Raw genomic sequence first — 21267 nt, 5'->3', positions numbered from 1 at the left:
GATTGGACTGGAGAGGGAATGGGGCGATTGGATTGGGGAGTGAATGGGGATATTGGATTGGAGAGTGAATGGGGGTATTTGATTGGAGAGTGAATGGGGTGCTGGATTGGGGAGTGAATGGGGATATTGGATTGGAGATGAATGGGGGTATTTGATTGGGGAGTGAATGGGCCTACTGGATTGGTGAGTGAATGGGGGTATTTGATTGGGGAGTGAATGGGCATACTGGATTGGGGAGTGAATGGGGGTATTGGATTGGGGAATGAATGGGGGGATTGGATTTAAGGATGAAATGGGGGTATTTGATTGGGGAGGGAATGGGGATATTGGATTTGGGAGTGAATGGGAGTACTGAATTGGGGAGTCAATGGGGGGCATTGGATTGGGGAGTGAATGGGTGTTTTAGATTGGGGAGTGAATGGGAATATTGGATTTGGGAGTGAATGGAGGTATTAGATTGGGGAGTGCATGGGAGTATTGGATTCGGGAATGAATGCGAGTTTTGGTTTGGGGAGTGAATGGGGGTATTAGATTGGGGAGTGCATGGGAGTATTGGATTGGGGAGTGAATGGGGGGATTGGATTGGTGAGTGAATGGGGGGTTTGGATTAGGAGTGCATGGAGGATTGGATTGGGGAGGCAATGGGGCGATTGGATTGGGGAGTGAATGGGTGGATTGGATTGAGGAGTGAATGGGGATATTGGATTGGAGAATGAATGGGGGTATTTGATTAGGGAGCGAATGGGTGCGATTGGAATGTGGAGCGAGTGGGAGTATTGGATTGGGGAATGAATGGGGGTATTGGGCTGGGGAGGGTATGGGGGGATTGGATTGTGGAGTGAACGGGGGATTGGTTTGGGGAGTGAATGGGGGATTGGGTTGGGGTGGGAATGGGGGGTTTGGATTGAGGTGTTACTGGGAGTATTGGATTGAGGAGTGAATGGAGGTATTGGATTGCTGAGTGAATGGGGGTATTGGATTGGAGAGTGAATTGGAGTACTGGATTGGGGAGTGAATGCGGATATTTGATTGGGGAGTGAATGGGAGTATTTGATTGGGGTGTGAATGGGGGAGATTGGATTGGAGAGTGAATGCGGGTTTTGGATTGGGGAGTGAATGCTGGTATTTGATTGGGGAGTGAATGGGAAGATTGGATTGGGGAGTGAATGGGGGTATTGGATTGGGGAGGGAATGGGGGTATTGGATTGGGGAGGGAATGGTTGTATTGGAATGGGGAGTAAATGGGTGTATTGGATTGGGAGTGATTGCGGGTATTGAATTGGGGAGTGAACGGGGGGATTGGATTGGAGAGTGAATGGGGGTATTAGACTGGGGAGTGAATGGAGGTATTGGATTGGGGAGTGAATGGGAATATTGGATTTGGAATTGAATGGAGGTATTAGATTGGGGAGTGCATGCGAGTATTGGATTGGGGAATGAATGGGGGTATTGGATTGGGGAGTGAATGGGGGTATTTGATTGGGGAGTGAATGGGCGTACTGGATTGGGGAGTGAATGCCGGTATTTGATGGGGAGTGAATGGGGATATTGGATTGGGGAGTGAATGCGGGCATTGGATTGGGGAGTGAATGGGGATATTGGATTGAGGAGTGAATGGGGGTATTGGATTGGGGAATGGAGGCGGTATTTGATTGGGGAGTGAATGGGGGTATTGGATTGGGCAGTGAATGGGAGTATTGGATTGGTGAGTGAATGGCGGTATTGGATTGGGGATGAATGGGGTTATTGAATTGGGGAGTGAATGGGAGTATTTGATTGGGGAGTGAATGGGAGTATTGGATTGGGGAGTGAATGGGGGTATTGGATTGGGGAGTGAATGGGGGGGATTGGATTGGGGCGTGAATGGGAATATTCGATTGGGGAGAAAATGGGGGTATTGGATTGGGGAGTGAATTGGGGTATTGGATTAGGGAGTGAATGGGGATATTGGATTGGGGAGTGAAAGGAGGGGATTAGATTGGGGAGGGAATGGGGTTATTGGATTGGGGAGTGAATGGAGGGGATTGGATTGGGGAATGAATGGGGATATTGGATTGGAGAGTGGATGCGTGTATTTGATTGGGGAGTGAATGGGGGTATTGGATTGGAGAGTGGATGCGTGTATTTGATTGGGGAGTGAATGGGGGGGGATTGGATTTGGGTGTGCAAGGAGGGGATTGAATTGGGGAGGGAATGGAGGTATTGGATTAGGGTGTGAATGGGGATATTGGATTGGGGGGTGAATGGGGGGTTGGATTGAGGAGTGAATGGGGGTATTGGATTGGCGAGTGGATGCGTGCATTTGATTGGGGAGTGAATGGGGGGGATTGGATTGGGGGTGAATGGAGGGGATTGGATTGGGGAGTGAATGGGGATATTGGATTTGGGAGTTAATCGGGGTATTGGATTGGGGAGTGGATGCGTGTATTTGATTGGGGTGTGAATGGGGGGGATTGGATTGGGGAGTGAAAGGAGGGGATTAGATTGGGGAGGGAATGGGGTTATTGGATTGGGGAGTGAATGGAGGGGATTGGATTGGGGAGTGAATGGGGATATTGGATTGGAGAGTGGATGCGTGTATTTGATTGGGGAGTGAATGGGGGTATTGGATTGGAGAGTGGATGCGTGTATTTGATTGGGGAGTGAATGGGGGGTGATTGGATTTGGGAGTGCAAGGAGGGGATTGAATTGGGGAAGGAATGGAGGTATTGGATTGGGGAGTGAATGGGGCTATTGGATTGGGGAGTTAATGGGGGTATTGGTTTGGGGAGTGAATGGGCGTACTGGATTGGGGAGTGAATGGGGATATTGGATTGGGGAGTGAATGCGGGTCTTGGTTTGGGGAGTGAATGGGTATATTGGATTGAGGTGTGAATGGGGGGGATTTAATTGGGGAGTGAATGGGGATATTAGATTGAGGAGTGAATGGGGTATTGGATTGGGGAATGGAAACGGTATTTGATTGGGGAGTGAATGGGGGTGATTGGATTGGGGAGGGAATGGGGGTATTGGATTGGGGAGTGAATGGGGGTATTGGATTGGGGAGTGAATGGCGGTATTGGATTGGGGATGAATGGGGTTATTGAATTGGGGAGTGAATGGGAGTATTTGATTGGGGAGGGAATGGGAGTATTGGATTGGGGAGTGAATGGAGGTATTGGATTGGGGTGTGAATGGGGGGATTGGATTGTGGAGTGAATGGGAATATTCGATTGAGGAGTGAATGGGGGTATTGGATTGGGGAGTGAATGGGGGTATTGGATTACGGAGAGGATGGGGATATTGGATTGGGGAGTGAATGGGGGTATTGGATTAGGGAGTGAATGGGGATATTGGATTGGGGAGTGAATGGGGGTATTGGATATGGGAGCGAATGGGGGTATTCGATCGGGGAGTGAATGGGGGGGATTGGATTGGGGAGCGAACCGGGGGATTGGGGTGGGGAGGGAATTGGATTGGATTGAGTAGAGAATGGGCAGATTGTATCGTTTTTTAAATATTCATCTCTGTTCCTTGCAGGCGGGCAACATTGACTGGTATCAAAGCCAGAAACAGCTATTGGAGCCCATGATTAAGGTACAATATAGTTGATGGATGTTTTGTGCTCAGGGTAAAGCTGTGAGGACTCAAATTATTTTGCACTTTGCACTCCTACTATCGTCTCAAGCAAAAAGGTGATGGAAACTATAGCATACTGTACACTGTAAGGGCCCTTCTTGTTGGTTCCCTTATTTCCCCTTTCTTTTATTTTGCTGTTATCATTTTTGACCCATGGATGCTTAATTGACATGTATCTTTAAGCCAGGCATAGAACATAGAAAATACAGCACAGAACAGGCCCTTCGGCCCACGATGTTGTGCCGAACTTTTGTCCCAGATTGAGAACAAATCAATCTCCACCCCAGCATTCTACCGTAATCCATGTACCTATCCAATAGCCGCTTGAAGGTCCCTAATGTTTCCGACTCGACTACTTCCACAGGTGGAGCATTCCATGCCCCCGCTACCTCTGATATCCCTCCTATATCTTCCACCTTTCACCTTAAATTTATGTCCCCTTGTAATGGTGTGTTCCACCCGGGGAAAAAGTCTCTGACTGTCTACTCTATCTATTCCCCTGATCATCTTATAAACTCTATCAAGTCGCCCCTCATCCTTCTCCGCTCTAATGAGAAAAGGCCTAGCACCCTCAACCTTTCCTCGTAACACCTACTCTTCATTCCAGGCAACATCCTGGTAAATGTCCTTTACAACTTTTCCAAAGCTTCCACATCCTTCCTAAAATGAGGTACTCCAAATGTGACCTTACCGAGGTTTTGTACAACTGCATCATCACCTCACGGCTCTGAAATTCAATCCCTCTGCTAATGAACGAAAGCACACCATAGGCCTTCTGCACAGCTCTATCCACTTGAGTGGCAACTTTCAAAGATCTATGAACATAGACCCCAAGATCTCTCTGCTCCTCCACATTGCCAAGAACTCTTCCGTTAATCCTGTATTCCGCATTCATATCTGTCCTTCCAAAATGGCAACCTCACATTTTTCAGGGTTAAACTCCATCTGCCACTTCTCAGCCCAGCTCTGCATCCTACCTATGTCTCTTTGCAGTTGACAACAACCCTCTTCACTGTCCACAACGCCACCAATCTTCGTATCGTCGGCAAATTTACTGACCCACCCTTCAACTCCCTCATCCAAGTCATTAATGAAAATCACAAACAGCAGAGGACCCAGAACTGATCCCTGCAGTGCGCCACTGCTAACTGGGCTCCAGGCTGAATATTTGCCATCCACCACCACTCTCTGACTTCTATCGGTTAGCCAGTCCGTTATCCAATTGGCCAAATTCCCCACTATCCCATGCCTCCTTACTTTCTGCAGAAGCCTACCATGGGGAACCTTATCAAATGCCTTACTAAAATCCATGTACACTACATCCACTGCTTTACCTTCATCCACGTGCTTGGTCACCTCCTCAAAGAATTCAATAAGACTTGTGAGGCAAGACTTACCCCTCACAAATCCGTGCTGACTCTCCCTAATCAAGCAGTGTCTTTCCAGATGCTCAGAAATCCTATCCCTCAGTACCCTTTCCATTACTTTGCCGACCACCGAAGTAAGACTAACTGGCCTGTAATTCCCAGGGATATCCCTAGTCCCTTTTTTGAACAGGGGCACGACATTCGCCACTCTCCAATCCCCTGGTACCACCCCTGTTGACAGTGAGGACGAAAAAATCATTGCCAACGGCTCTGCAATTTCATCTCTTGCTTCCCATAGAATCCTTGGATATCCCGTCAGGCCTGGAGGACTTGTCTGTCCTCAAGTTTTTCAAAATGCCCAACACATCTTCCTTCCTAACAAATATCTCCTCGAGCTTACAGTCTGTTTCACACTGTCCTCTCCAACAATATGGCCCCTCTCAATCGTAAATACTGAAGAAAAGTACTTGTTCAAGACCTCTCCTATCTCTTCAGACTCAATACACAATCTCCCGCCACTGTCCTTGATCGGACCTACCCTCGCTCTAGTTATTCTCATATTTCTCACATATGTATAAAATGCGTTGGGGTTTTTCTTGATCCTACCTGCCAAAGCTTTTTCATGCCCTCTCTTAGCTCTCCTTCTTCAGTTCCCTCCTGGCTATCTTGTATCCCTCCAGAGCCCTGTCTGAACCTTGTTTCCTCAGCCTTACATAAGTATCCTTCTTCCTCTTAACACGACATTCAACCTCTCTTGTCAACCATGGTTCCCTCACTCAACCATCTCTTCCCTGCCTGACAGGGACATACATATCAAGGACACGTAGTATCTGTTCCTTGAACAAGTTCCACATTTCAATTGTGTCCTTCCCTGACAGCCTATGTTCCCAACTTATGAACTTCAATTCTTGTCTGACAACATCATATTTACCCTTCCCCCAATTGTAAACCTTGCCCTGTTGCACGCACCTATCCCTCTCCATTACTAAAGTGAAAGTCACAGAATTGTGGTCACTATCTCTAAAATGCTCCCCCAATAACAAATCTATCACTTGCCCTGGTTCATTACCAGGGGCTGTTTAGTACAGGGCTAAATCGCTGGCTTTGAAAGCAGGCCAGCAGCACTAGGGGCTTTTCACAGTAACTTCACTTGAAGCCTACTTGTGACAATAAGCGATTTTCATTTCATTACCAAGTACCAAATCTTGGTAATATCCTTCCCTCTGTTCGGACAATCTACATACTGAGTTTGAAAAGCTTCCTGGACACACTGCACAAACACCATCCCATCCAAACTATTTGATCTAAAGAGTTTCCACTCAATATTTGGGAGTTGAAGTCACCCATGTGACTCTGCACCTTTCCAAAATCTGTTTCCCAATCTGTTCCTCCACATCTCTGCTGCTATTGGGAAGCCTATAGAAAACTCCCAACAAGGTGACTGCTCCTTTCCCATTTCTGACTTCAACCCATACTACCTCAGTAGGCAGATCCTCCTCGAACTGCCTTTCTGCAACTGTTATACTATCTCTAATTAACAATGCCACCCCCCCCCCCCGCCACCCCCGCCCCCACCACCACCACCTGTTTTATCACCCTCCCTAATCTTATTGAAACATCTATAACCAGGAACCTCCAACAACCATTTCTGCCCCTCTTCTATCCAAGTTCCGTGATGGCCACCACATCATAGTCCCAAGTACTGATCCATGCCTTAAGTTCACCCACCTTAATTCTGATGCTCCTTGCGTTGAAGTATACACACTTCAACCCATCTCCGTGCCTGCAAGTACTCTCCTTTGTCAGTGTTACCTTCCCCACTGCCTCATTACACGCTTTGGCGTCCTGAATATCGGCTGCCTTAGTTGCTGGACTACAAATCCGGTTCCCATTCCCCAGCCAAATTAGTTTAAACCCTCCCGAAGAGTACTAGAAATCCTCCCTCCCAGGATATTGGTGCCCCTCTGGTTCAGATGCAACCCGTCCTGCTTGTACAGGTCCCACCTTCCCCAGAATGCACTCCAATTATCCAAATACCTGAAGCCCTCCCTCCTACACCATTCTTGCAGCCGCGTGTTCAGTTGCACTCTCTCCCTATTCCTAGCCTCGCTATCACATGGCACCGGCAACAAACCAGAGATGACAACTCTGTCTGTCCTGACTTTTAACTTCCAGCCCAACTCCCTAAACTCGTTTATCACATCCACACCCCTTTTCCTACCTATGTCGTTAGTACCAATGTGCACCATAACTTCTGGCTGCTCCCCCTCCCCCTGAAGGATCCTGAAGACACGATCCGAGACGTCTTGGACCCTGGCATCCGAGAGTCTCGCCCGTGCCCACAGAACCGCCTGTCTGTACCTCTAACTATTGATCCCCTATAACTAGTGCTCTCCTAATCTCCCTCCTTCCGTTCTGAGCCCCAGAGCCGGACCTCGTGCCAGAGACCTGGTCACTGCAGCCTACCCCTGCTAGGTAATCCCCCCAACTGCATTATAGGAAGGATGTGGAAGCATTGGAAAGGGTGCAGAGGGGATTTACCAGAATGTTGCCTGGTATGGAGGGAAGATCTTATGAGGAAAGGCTGAGAGACTTGAGGCTGTTTTCGTTAGAGAGAAGAAGGTTAAGAGGTGACTTAATTGAGGCATACAAGATGATCAGGGGATTGGATAGGGTGGACAGCGAGAGCCTTCTTCCTCGGATGGTGATGGCTAGCACGAGGGGACATAGCTTTAAGTTGAGGGGAGATAGATATAAGACAGATGTCAGAGATAGGTTCTTTACTCAGAGAGTAGTAAGGGCGTGGAATGCCCTGCCTGCAACAGTAGTGGACTCGCCAACACTAAGGGTATTCAAATGGTCATTGGATAGACATATGGAAGATAAGGGAATAGTGTAAATGGGCTTTAGAGTGGTTTCACAGGTCGGCGCAACATCGAGGGCTGAAGGGCCTGTACTGCGCTGTTATGTTCTATGTTCTATTAACAGTATCCAAAGCGGTATACTTATTGTTGAGAGGAACAACCACAGGGGATCCCTGCACTGACTGCTTCCTCCTCTTCCCACCTCTAACTGTTACCCAGCTACCTTTGTTCTCAGGTGTAACTATGTCTCTGTAGCTTCTATCTATCACCCCCTCAGCTTCCCGAATGATCCTCAGTTCATCCAGCTCCAGCTCCAGTTCCCTAACACGGTCTGTGAGGAGGTAGAGATGGCTGCACTTCCCGCAGGTGAAGTCCGCAAGGACACCGGTGGTCTCCCTTACCTCGAACAATCTGCAGGAGGAACATTCCACTGACCTAGCTACCATCACCTCTACTTAGTCTCCCAGTAAAAAAAAAAGTAAATATCTTACCTGCTCGCAGCACTGAGTCTTTTTTTTGAGATTAGAGGAGGAGGGAGGTTGGGAGACACTACACGTGTAGTGTCTCGGGATTCCTCACCGTTCAAATTTATTGGGTAATACAACTTTCCCAGGTCTCCCCACGGCCGACTCCATGCTCCGAAAAAGTAAGTTAAAAATCAAAAACTCAGCTTACCTTCCAGCTCTCGGGCAGCACGGTAGCCTTGTGGATAGCACAATTGCTTCACAGCTCCAGGGTCCCAGGTTCGATTCCGGCTTGGGTCACTGTCTGTGCGGAGTCTGCACATCCTCCCCGTGTGTGCGTGGGTTTCCTCCGGGTGCTCCGGTTTCCTCCCACAGTCCAAAGATGTGCAGGTTAGGTGGATTGGCCATGATAAATTGCCCTTAGTGTCCAAAATTGCCCTTAGTGTTGGGTGGGGTTACTGGGTTATGGGGATAGGGTGGAAGTGTTGACCTTGGGTAGGGTGCTCTTTCCAAGAGCCGGTGCAGACTCGATGGGCCGAATGGCCTCCTTCTGCACTGTAAATTCTGTGAAACTATGAAACTCTCCCCTCCAAAAATCGCTCCCCTCTCTGCCCGCTCCGCTGGAAGAATGAGGCAGCGGAGAGAATTTGGGATTCAAGAAGTTGCAACATAGTATGTGGTGCTGCTATCATTGGACAGCAGAGCCCAGACTTTGTTGCAAGCGAGAGATGGGGTGGGAATCAGTTCGATTGGTTGGCTGGTGGCCAATGATTTAGTGAACAGGCCGTATTCTGCCCAGCAACAGGTGGTGATTGGATCCTGTCTGAGTGAGATGATTTCCAAAGACCTAAAGAAAGCAGAGCTGAGACCTGGGCACACAAGGAAAAGGACCTGCTCCCTCTCTTCCATCTGTCTCTCTCCAAAACGACTGTAGGTTGATGTATTTCTGAACCCACAGTGAACTTGGATGAATGAATCTACAGTGAAACCATTCCAGGCTGAACACCGAAACCTGGATCTGAAATCTTACTTTGAGGAAAGGTGTGCTTAATGTCAACCACCTGAAACGAGGACTATTTATTTCCTTTTACTTATGATTAACCAGTTGAATTATGATTAACCAGTTGAATTTGTTCCATATTTCATTACAGTTCTTGTTATTAATAAAAAGCAATTATGTTTAAATTTACAAACCTGGTGACTGTAATTATTGGGCTGCTAAGGATGAAAGACTTTGGGAATTTTTTGAAGAATTATTTGTTAAGTCAATTGTGTTACCACTCCTGATCAAGGGGGGCTGGAATTGACCATGTTCTCGCTCAGGGTGTTGTAACACCATTACCCTATCAAACACTCCCAAGGCAGGTACAACATGAATTAGATAGAGTAACCTTCCCTTTGCAGTATAGCCACACCTTCTGTAGTTCCCCACACAGTCACATTCCTTCCAATTTAGGATCACTGACCAGTGACAAGTTCAGTTACCAAGCATGAGACATATCAAAACACACACGGGCCAACATGAAAGCACCAACTCAGATATTGTTCCTCTTTTCTTAATATAGTTGAATGTTAGCCCTCAATCTTTCAGGCTCCAATGTCTCTTTGGTCCCTTAATCAAATACCATTCTTCATTTGTGAGGCTAACCATATTCAATTGAGCAGGACAAGAAATAGGAGCAGGAGTAGACCATACGACCCATTAAGTTGCTCCACCATTCAATACAATTGTGGCTGATCTTCATGCCCTGCTCAATTGTCCCGCTCACTCACATTTGATTCACCAAGAGACCAAAAATCTGTCTGTCCCAACCTGAAATCTATTCAATGATGGAACATCCACAACCCTCTGGGGCAGAGAATTACAAATATTGACAACCCTTTGAAGAAATTTCTCCCAACTCAGTTCTAAGTGATTGGCCCCTTACCCTGATATGTGTAAACTTCCCAGCAGGGATACAAACAAAGAACAAAGAACAAAGAAATGTACAGCACAGGAACAGGCCCTTCGGCCCTCCAAGCCCGTGCCGACCATACTGCCCGACTAAACTACAATCTTCTACACTTCCTGGGTCCATATCCTTCTATTCCCATCCTATTCATATATTTGTCAAGATGCCCCTTAAATGTCCCTATCGTCCCTGCTTCCACTACCTCCTCCGGTAGCGAGTTCCAGGCACCCACTACCCTCTGCGTAAAAAACTTGCCTCGTACATCTACTCTAAACTTTGCCCCTCTCACCTTAAACCTATGCCCCCTAGTAACTGACCCCTCTACCCTGGGGAAAAGCCTCTGACTATCCACTCTGTCTATGCCCCTCATAATTTTGTATACTTCTATCAGGTCGCCCCCTCAACCTCCTTCGTTCCAGTGAGAACAAACCGAGTTTATTCAATCGCTCCTCATAGCTTATGCCCTCCATACCAGGCAACATTCTGGTAAATCTCTTCTGCACCCTCTCTAAAGCCTCCACATCCTTCTGGTAGTGTGGCGACCAGAATTGAACACTATACTCCAAGTGTGGCCTAACTAATGTTCTATACAGCTGCAACATGACTTGCCAATTCTTATACTCAATGCCCCGGCCAATGAAGGCAAGCATGCCGTATGCCTTCTTGACTACCTTCTCCACCTGTGTTGCCCCTTTCAATGACCTGTGTACCTGTACTCCTAGATCTCTTTGACTTTCAATACTCTTGAGATCACTGGCTGATCTTAGTTTCTATAACCCAGGGAGTAGTAGCAATAATGTGTTATCATCCCAAATGACTCAGCATAGACTTGACCAAGTTCTGTAGCCCAATCACATTCCATCTTTATCAATATACCATTGGTGATTAATGCCACTCACACGATTTATTTGATCTAACATCTATCCAAAAATGATTATTTTGTGAATACTGCATTCAAAATTTAAGCTTAATTATTTTCTGTCTTCACAGACTGAGGAAGAAATTGTGAAATCACTGGTGATATTCATAGAGCAACTGAATATTGACCTGTTGGACAGCCGGAAAACACGGTCAAAGACTTACACCGGGTAGGGCCCGTTACACATGTAATCATACGGGGTGAATTATAGAGCACCTCATTGTCTAACCCCAACTCGCCATTAGATGGGAGGAATGATAATAATAATAGCTTATTGTCATAAGTAGGCTTCAATGAAGTTACTGTGAAAAGCCCCTAGTCGCCACATTCCGGCACCTGTTCGGGGAGACCGGTACGGAATTGAACCCGAGCTGCTGGCCTTGTTCTGCATTCCAAGGCAGCTGTTTAGCCCACTGTGCTAAACCAGCACCACAATGTGAGGATCTGCTCCTGATTTGCTACTTCACTGAGGGCGAATGCTGGTTATTGAATTGGTGCAAGAGTCCTGTGAGTAGTTAAACCTTTAGTGATCTCAGTGACCTCGAGTAATTAACCCATTCTCACTCTGTGATCTTGAGTAATTAACCCGTTCTCATTCTGTGATCTCACGGAATTAACCCATTCTCACTCAATGATCTTGAGTAATTAACCCATTCTCTGTAATCTTATTTAATTTTAATAATCTTTATTAGTGTCATAAGTAGGTTTACATTGAAGTTACTGTCAAAATCCCTAGTCGCCATACACTACGGCGCCTATTCGGCTCCACTGAGGGGTAATTCAGAATGTCTAATTCACCTAACAAGCATGTTTTTTGGGACTTGTGGGAGGAAACCATAGAACCCGGAGGAAACCCACGCAGGCACAGGGGGAACGTGCAGACTCTGCACTGACACTAACCCAAGCTGGGAATCGAACCCCCCAGGGTGGCATGATGGCACAGTGGTTAGCACTGCTTCCTCACAGCGCTGAGGACCCGGGTTCAATCACGGCCCTGGGTCACTGTTCGTGTGGAGTTTGCACATTCTCCCACAACACAAACATATGCAGATTAGGTGGATTGGCCATGCTAAATTATCCCTGAATTGAAAACAAAAGAATTGGGTACTCTAAATTTATTTTTAAAAAGGGAATCGAACCCAGGTCTCTGCAGCTGTGAAGCAACAGTGCTAACCACTGTGCTACGATGCCGCTAATTAACCCATTCTCACTGTGATCTTGTTCAATAAACCCATTCTCACTCTGTGTTCCCGAGTAATTAACCCATTCTCATTCTGATCTTGAATAATTAACCCATTGTCATTCTGAGATCTCATTTAATTTACCCATTCTCACTCTGTGATCTTTTTTAATTAACCCAATCTCACACTGTTCTCAAGTAATTAACCCAATTTCACACTGTGATCTTATTTAATTAACCCATTCACACTGTGTGATCTTGTTTAATTAACCCATTCTCACTGTGTGATCTTGTTTAATTAACCCATTCTCACTCTGTGATCTTGAACAAGGAATAAAGAAAAGTACAGCACAGGAACAGGCCCTTCAGCCCTCCAAGCCCGTGCCGACCATGCTGCCCGACTAAACTAAAAACTTCTGCACTTCCTGGGTCCGTAACCCTCTGTTACCGTCCTATTCATGTATTTTGTCAAGATGCCCCTTAAGTGTCACTATCGTCCCTGCTTCCACCACCTCCTGCGGCAGCGAGTTCCAGGCTTTCAACCCACTACGCTCTGTGTAAAAAAAACTTGCCTCGTACATCTCATAGGTCATAGAATTTACAGTGCAGAAGGAGGCCATTTGGCCCATCGAGTCTGCACCGGCTCTTGGAAAGAGCACCCTACCCCCTATCTCCTCTAAACCTTGCCCCTCACACCTTAAACCTATACCCCCTAGTAATTGACCCCTCTACCCTGGGGAAAAGCCTCTGACTATCCACTCTGTCTATGCCTCTCAGAATTTTGTAGACCTCTGTCAGGTCGCCCCTCAACCTCCGTCGTTCCAGTGAGAACAAACCAAGTTTATTCAACCGCTCCTCATAGCTCATGCCCTTCAAACCAGGCAACATCCTGGTAAATCTCTTCTGCACCCTCTCTAAAGCCTCCACATCCTTCTGGTAGTGTGGCAACCAGAATTGAACACTATACTCCAAGTGTGGCCTAACTAAGGTTCTATACAGCTGCAACATGACTTGCCAATTCTTATACTCAATGCCCCAGCCAACGAAGGCAAGCATGCTGTCTGCCTTCTTGACTACCTTCTCCACCTGTGTTGCCGCACAGGGACCTTGTTTAATTAACCCATTTTCACTCTGTGATCTTGTTTAATTAACCCATTCTCACTGTGTGATCTCAAGTAATTGAACCATTCTCACTCAGTGATCTTGTTTAATTAACCCATTCTCACTCGAATAATTAATCCCCTATCACTCTCAGTGTTTATTTAATTTGTTGGTGCTCTCCATGCACTCACATAATGAAGCCATTTGTCTATAAAACCTAGGAAACCCAAGGATTAGAAAGTTAGAATTGTCAATTGAATTGAATTGGATTTGTTTTATGATCACGTTCTGACTCTTCGTTTTTCTAAAATATAACTGTCTGATTTTTTTCTCTTTTTACAGCACTATCAAAGCAGATGTGTTCAGCATTGCCTACCGACAGTTCCTGGAATTGGTAAGGATAAATTCAGTCACACCAACACCTGAGGACTTATCCCAGGCTGTAAATAAAGCAGTGAGCATCCTTGATAACATCTTCTTCAGGGCCATGTGTGAATATGAGAACTGAGATGGTGACTGTGTGATGTTTTCACATTCTCCCTGTGGCTGCGTGGGTTTCCTACGGGTGCTACGGCTTCCTCCCACAGTCCAAAGATGTGCAGGTTAGGTGGATTGGCCATGATAAATTGTCCCTTAGTGTCCAAGGATGTGTAGGTTAGGTTAAGGAGTTATTGGGATAGGGCGGGGGAGTGGGCTTAGGCGGAGTGCTCTTTCAGAGGGTTGGTGCAGACCTGATAGGCCGAATGGCCTCCTTCTGCACTGTAGGGATTCAATGATAACATTTTAGGATTACTACCCAATCTATGTGTGGGATGTATAGTGCCTAAATTACATCAGCCAGTAGAGAATCATTTATATTTCACTTCACTAATCTAATCCATAAGGCATGTCCAAATCACTGAGTCAATAGTTTTCCCAATTCTTGCTAATCCATTGGCAGAGCCATGGGCTCACGATTGCTGATCACAATTAGCAGTGTTTAAACTTCAAGGATAAGTGTGCAAATTGTTTATTAGAAAGGTTGAAATGATGGAAAGACTAATATAAGCTAGAAAGACATAGAACATAGAACATTACAGCGCAGTACAGGCCCTTCGGCCCTCAATGTTGCGCCTACCTGTGAAACCACTCTAAAGCCCATCTACACTGTTCCTTTATCGTCCATATGTCTATCCAATGACCATTTGAATGCCCTTAGTGTTGGCGAGACCACTACTGTTGCAGGCAGGGCATTCCACGCCCTTACTACTCTCTGAGTAAAGACCCTACCTCTGACATCTGTCTTATATCTATCTCCCCTCAACTTAAAGCTATGTCCCATCGTGCTAGACATCACCATCCGAGGAAGAAGGCTCTCACTGTCCACCCTATCCAATCCTATGATCATCTTGTATGCATCAATTAAGTCACCTCTTCTTAACCTTCTTCTCTCTAACGAAAACAGCCTCAAGTCCCTCAGCCTTTCCTCATAAGATCTTCCCTCCATACCAGGCAACGTTCTGGTAAATCTCCTGTGCCCCCTTTCCAATGCTTCCACATCCTTCCTATAATGCGGCAACCAGAAATGAATCACCCCTCACTTTTCTGCATTAAACTCCATTTGCCACCTCTCAGCCCAGCGCTGCAGCTTATCTATGTCCCTCTATAACTTTGTAACATCCTTCCGCACTGTCCACAACTTCACCGACTTTAGTGTCATCTGCAAATTTACTCACCCATCCTTCTACGCCCTACTCCAGGTCATTTATAAAAATGACAAACAGCAGTGGCCCCAAAACAGATCCTTGTGGTACACCACTAGTAACTGGACTCCGGTCTGAACATTTCCCATCAACCACCACCCTTTGTCTTCTTCCAGCTAGCCAATTTCTGATCCAAACTGCTAAATCACCCTGAATCCCATGCCTCCGTATTTTCTGCAGTAGCCTACCGAGGGGAACCTTATCAAACGCTTTACTGAAATCCATATACACCACATCAATTGCTTTACCCTCATCCACCTGTTCGGTCACCTTCTCAAAGAACTCAATAAGGTTTGTGAGGCATGACCTACCATTCACAAAACCGTGTTGACTATCTCTAATCAAATTATTCCTTTCCAGATGATTGTACATCCTATCTCTTATAAACCTTTCCAAGATTTTGCCCACAACAGAAGTAAGGCTCACTGGTCTATAGTTACCGGGGTTGTCTCTACTCCCCTTCTTGAACAAGGGGACAACATTTGCTATCCTCCAGTCTTCTGGCACTATTCCTGTAGACAAAGATGACTTAAAGATCAAAGCCAAAGGCTCAGCAATCTCCACCCTAGCTTCCCAGAGAATCCTAGGATAAATCCCATCCGGCCCAGGGGACTTATCTATTTTCACACTTTCCAGAACTGCTAACACCTCCTCCTTATGAACCTCAAGCCCTTCTAGTGTAGTAGCCTGAATCTCAGTATTCTCCTCGACAACATTGTCTTTTTCCTGTGTGAATACTGACGAAAAATATTCATTTAGCACCTCTCCTATCTCCTCGGACTCCAAGCACAACTTCCCACTACTGTCCTTGACTGGCCCTACTCTTACCCTAGTCATTCGTTTATTCCTGACGTATCTATAGAAAACTTTAGGGTTACCCTTGATCCTACCTGCCAAAGACTTCTCATGTCCCCTCCCGGCTCTTCTTAGCTCTCTCTTTAGGTCCTTCCTAGCTAACTTGTAACTCTCGAGCATCCTAACTGAACCTTCATGTCTCATCTTTACATCAGCCTCCTTCTTCCTCTTGACAAGAGGGAAGGGAAGGGGGGAAAGGAGCAGAGCATTAGTAATTGGGGACTCGATAGTCAGGGGCACAGATAGGAGATTTTGTGGGAGCGAGACAGACTCACGTTTGGTATGTTGCCTCCCAGGTGCAAGGGTACGTGATGTCTCAGATCGTGTTTTCCGGGTCCTTAAGGGGGAGGGGGAGCAGCCCCAAGTCGTGGTCCACATTGGCACTAACGACATAGGTAGGAAAGGGGACAAGGATGTCAGGCAGGCTTTCAGGGAGCTAGGATGGAAGCTCAGAACTAGAACAAACAGAGTTTGCTCTGGGTTGTTGCCCGTGCCACGTGATAATGTGATGAGGAATAGGGAGAGAGAGCAATTAAACACGTGGCTACAGGGATGGTGCAGGCGGGAGGGATTCAGATTTCTGGATAACTGGGGCTCTTTCTGGGGAAGGTGGGACCTCTACAGACAGGATGGTCTACACCTGAACCTGAGGGGCACAAATATCCTGGGGGGGGGAGATTTGTTAGTGCTCTTTGGGGGGGTTTAAACTAATGCAGCAGGGGCATGGGAACCTGGATTGTAGTTTTAGAGTATGGGAGAATGAGAGTATAGAGGTCAGGAGCACAGATTTGACGTCGCAGGAGGGGGCCAGTGTTCAGGTAGGTGGTTTGAAGTGTGTCTAGTTCAATGCCAGGAGTATACAAAATAAGGTAGGGGAACTGGCAGCATGAGTTGGTATCTGGGACTTCGATGTTGTGGCCATTTCGGAGACATGGATAGAGCAGGGACAGGAATGTTGCAGGTTCCGGGGTTTAGGTGTTTTAGTAAGCTCAGAGAAGGAGGCAAAAGAGGGGGAGGTGTGGCACTGCTAGTCAAGAGCAGTATTACGGTGGCGGAGAGGATGCTAGATGGGGACTCATCTTCCGAGGTAGTATGGGCTGAGGTTAGAAACAGGAAAGGAGAGGTCACCCTGTTGGGAGTTTTCTATAGGCCTCCAAATAGTTCTAGGGATGTCGAGGAAAGGATGGCGAGGATGATCCTGGATAAGAGCGAAAGTAACAGGGTAGTTATTATGGGAGACTTTAACTTTCCAAATATTGACTGGAAAAGATATAGTTCGAGTACATTAGATGGGTCATTTTTTGTACAATGTGTGCAGGAGGGTTTCCTGACACAAAAAGTTGACAGGCCAACAAGAGGCGAGGCCACGTTGGATTTGGTTTTGGGTAATGAACCAGGCCAGGTGTTGGATTTGGAGGTAGTGTCCACGTCCTTCCGAAAATGCGGTGACCAGAACTGTACGCAGTACTCCAAATGCGGCCGAACCAGAGTTTTGTACAGCTGCAACATGACCTCCTGACTCCGGAACTCAATCCCTCTACCAATAATTACCCAGCTCTGCAGCTTATCTATATCCCTCTGTAACCTGCTACATCCTTCCACACTGTCGACAACACCACCGACTTTAGTGTCGTCTGCAAATTTATTCACCCACCCTTCTGCGCCTTCCTCGAGGTCATTGATAAAAATGACTAACAGCAACGGCCCCAGAACAGATCCTTGTTACTCCACTTGTAACTGAACTCCATTCTGAACATTTCCCATCAACCACCACCCTCTTCTTTCTTCTTTCAGCTAGCCAATTTCTGATCCACATCTCTAAATCACCCTCAATCCCCAGCCTCCGTATTTTCTGCAATAGCCTACCGTGGGGAACCTTATCAAACGCTTTACTGAAATCCATATACACCACATCAACTGCTCTACCCTCATCTACCTGTTTAGTCACCTTCTCGAAGAACTCGATAAGGTTTGTGAGGCATGACCTACCCTTCACAAAGCCATGCTGACTATCCCTGATCATATTATTCCTATCTAGATGATTATAAATCTTGTCTCTTATAATCCCCTCCAAGACTTTACCCACTACAGACGTGAGGCTCACCGGTCTATAGTTGCCGGGGTTGCCTCTGCTCCCCTTTTTGAACAAAGGGACCACATTTGCTATCCTCCAGTCCTCTGGCACTATTCCTGTAGCCAATGATGACATAAAAATCAAAGCCAAAGGTCCAGCAATCTCTTCCCTGGCCTCCCAGAGAATCCTAGGATAAATCTCATCAGGCCCCGGGGACTTATCTATTTTCAGCCTGTCCAGAATTGCCAACACCTCTTCCCTACGTACCTCAATGCCATCTATTCTAATAGCCTGGGTCTCAGCATTCTCCTCCACAACATTATCTTTTTCCTGAGTGAATACTGACGAAAAATATTCATTTAGTATCTCGCCTATCTCTTCAGACTCCACACACAACTTCCCATCCCTGTCCTTGACTGGTCCTACTCTTTCCCTAGTCAATCGCTTATTCCTGACATACCTATAGAAAGCTTTTGGGTTTTCCTTGATCCTACCTGCCAAATACTTCTGCAACATCCAATCCTGTCCCTGCTCTATCCATGTCTCCGAAATGGCCACAACATGGAAGTCCCAGGTACCAACCCATGCTGCCAGTTCCCCTACCTTATTTTGTATACTCCTGGCATTGAAGTAGACACACTTCAAACCACCTACCTGAACACTGGCCCCCTCCTGCGACGTCAAATCTGTGCTCCTGACCTCTATATTCTCATTCTCCCTTACCCTAAAACTACAATCCAGGTTCCCATGCCCCTGCTGCATTAGTTTAAACCCCCCCAAAGAGCACTAACAAATCTCCCCCCCAGGATATTTGTGCCCCTCAGGTTCAGATGTAGACCATCCTGTCTGTAGAGGTCCCACCTTCCCCAGAAAGAGCCCCAGTTATCCAGAAATCTGAATCCCTCCCGCCTGCACCATCCCTGTAGCCACGTGTTTAATTGCTCTCTTTCCCTATTCCTCATCTCACTATCACGTGGCACGGGCAACAACCCAGAGATAACAACTCTGTTTGTTCTAGTTCTGAGCTTCCATCCTAGCTCCCTGAAAGCCTGCCTGACATCCTTGTCTCCTTTCCTACCCATGTTGTTAGTGCCAATGTGGACCACGACTTGGGGCTGCTCCCCCTACCCCTTAAGGACCCGGAAATCACGATCCGAGACATCACGTGCAGAGGAGATTTACCAGGATGTTGCCTGGTATGGAGGGAAAATCTTGTGAGGAAAGGCTGATGGACTTGAGGTTGTTTTCGTTAGAGAGAAGAAGGTTAAGAGGAGACTTAATAGAGGCATACAAAATGATCAGGGAGTTAGATTGGGTGGACAATGAGAGCCTTCTCCCGCGGATGGAAATGGCTGGCACGAGGGGACATAGCTTTAAACTGAGGGGTAATAGATATAGGACAGAGGTCAGAGGTAGGTTCTTTACGCAAAGAGTGGTGAGGCCGTGGAATGCCCTACCTGCAACAGTAGTGAACTCACCAACATTGAGGGCATTTAAAAGTTTATTGGAGAAGCATATGGATGATAATGGCATAGTTTAGGTTAGATGGCTTTTGTTTCGGTGCAACATCGTGGGCCGAAGGACCTGTACTGCGCTGTATCGTTCTATGTTCTATGTTCTAAGTGTTTCGACTGCTTTAGTAAACCATGTACGAAGTCTTACAACACCAGGTTAAAGTCCAACAGGTTTGTTTCGATGTCACTAGCTTTCGGAGCGCTGCTCCTTCCTCAGGTGCATCTCCACATCATTAGTAAACCATGGTTCCCTTGCTCGACCACTTCCTCCCTGCCTGACAGGTACATGCTTATCAAGGACACGCAGTAGCTGTTCCATGAACAAGCGCCACATTTCCGTTGTGCCCATCCACTGCAGTTTTCCTCTCCATCCGATGCATCCTAAGTCTTGCCTCATCGCATCATATTTGCCTTTCCCCCAGATATAACTCTTGCCCTGCGGTATATACCTATCCCTTTCCATCACTAAAGTAAACGTAATCGAATTGTGGTCACTATCACCAAAGTGTTCACCTACCTCCAAATCTAATACCTGTCCTGGTTCATTACCCAGTACCAAATCCAATATGGTTCGCCTCTCGTTGGCCTATCTACATACTGTGTCAGGAAACCCTCCTGCACACAGGATTGATTCAGGATAGAGAGGATGAATACGTGGCTCGAGAGATGGTGCAAGAGGGAGGGATTCAAATTCCTGGGACATTGGAACCGATTCTGGGGGAGGTGGGACCAGTACAAACCGGACGGTCTGCACCTGGGCAGGACTGGAACCAATGTCCAAGGAGGGGTGTTTGCTAGAGCTGTTGGGGAGAGTTTAAACTAATGTGGCAGGGGGGTGGGAACTGATGCAGGAAGTTGGAAGGTAGTAAAACAGGGACAGAAATAAAAGGCAGTAAGGGGGAAAGTGTAAGGCAGAGAAGCCATAGTCAGAAATCAAAAAGGGCGACAGTACAAGGTACAGTGACTGAGGGGAGCTCAGTGAATAGGACCAGGAATACTAAAAGAAATAAAAGGGGAAGTGAAAACATTAATGGTAAGCGATGCGGCAGGTTGTTACAGGAAGATGTGGGTTCGACGACAAGGAAAATTAGGAGAAAGGTTAAGAGGAAATATAACTTAGGAGAGGTTACTGATCGAGGTGTTAAGATTCAGAACAGAGGTTAAAAAGCCAACATAAGTGTACTTTACCTGAATGCTCGTAGTATTCGGAATAAGGTAAATGAGTTGATGGCACAAATCATCGTGAATGACTATGATTTAGTGGCCATTACTGAAACATGGTTAAAGGATGGTCACGACTGGGAGTTAAATATCCGAGGGTATCAAACTTTTCGGAAGGACAGAGTGGATGGTAAGGGAGGTGGTGTAGCTCTGTTATTTAAGGATGACATCCGGGCAACAGTAAGGGATGACATCGGTGCTATGGAGGATAAGGTTGAATCCATTTGGGTGGAAATCAGGAATAGTAAGGCGAAAAAGTCACTGATAGGAGTAATCTATAGGCCACCAAATAGTAACATTATGGTGGGGCAGGCAATAAACAAAGAAATAACAGATGCATGTAGAAATGGTACAGCAGTTATCATGGGGGATTTTAATCTACATGTTGATTGGTTT

The 21267-nt window shown here is 46.5% G+C and overlaps 1 protein-coding gene across 1 annotated transcript in view; it reads left to right on the top strand.

Moving 5' to 3' along the window:
* unc13d (unc-13 homolog D (C. elegans)) overlaps positions 1–21267 on the top strand; it is a 653595-nt gene that overhangs the window by 538545 nt on the left and 93783 nt on the right. The window contains exons 16-18 of the mRNA XM_072481965.1: positions 3520–3576; positions 11256–11353; positions 13808–13859. Coding sequence (XP_072338066.1) covers positions 3520–3576; positions 11256–11353; positions 13808–13859 — 207 coding nt within the window. The remainder of the gene's footprint in view (positions 1–3519; positions 3577–11255; positions 11354–13807; positions 13860–21267) is intronic.

Source organism: Scyliorhinus torazame, chromosome 18, assembly GCF_047496885.1.
Source record: "Scyliorhinus torazame isolate Kashiwa2021f chromosome 18, sScyTor2.1, whole genome shotgun sequence".
NCBI classification, from domain to species: domain Eukaryota; kingdom Metazoa; phylum Chordata; class Chondrichthyes; order Carcharhiniformes; family Scyliorhinidae; genus Scyliorhinus; species Scyliorhinus torazame.
Note: the sequence above shows the minus strand (reverse complement) of the source record. Positions and strands in the feature narration are given on the sequence as shown.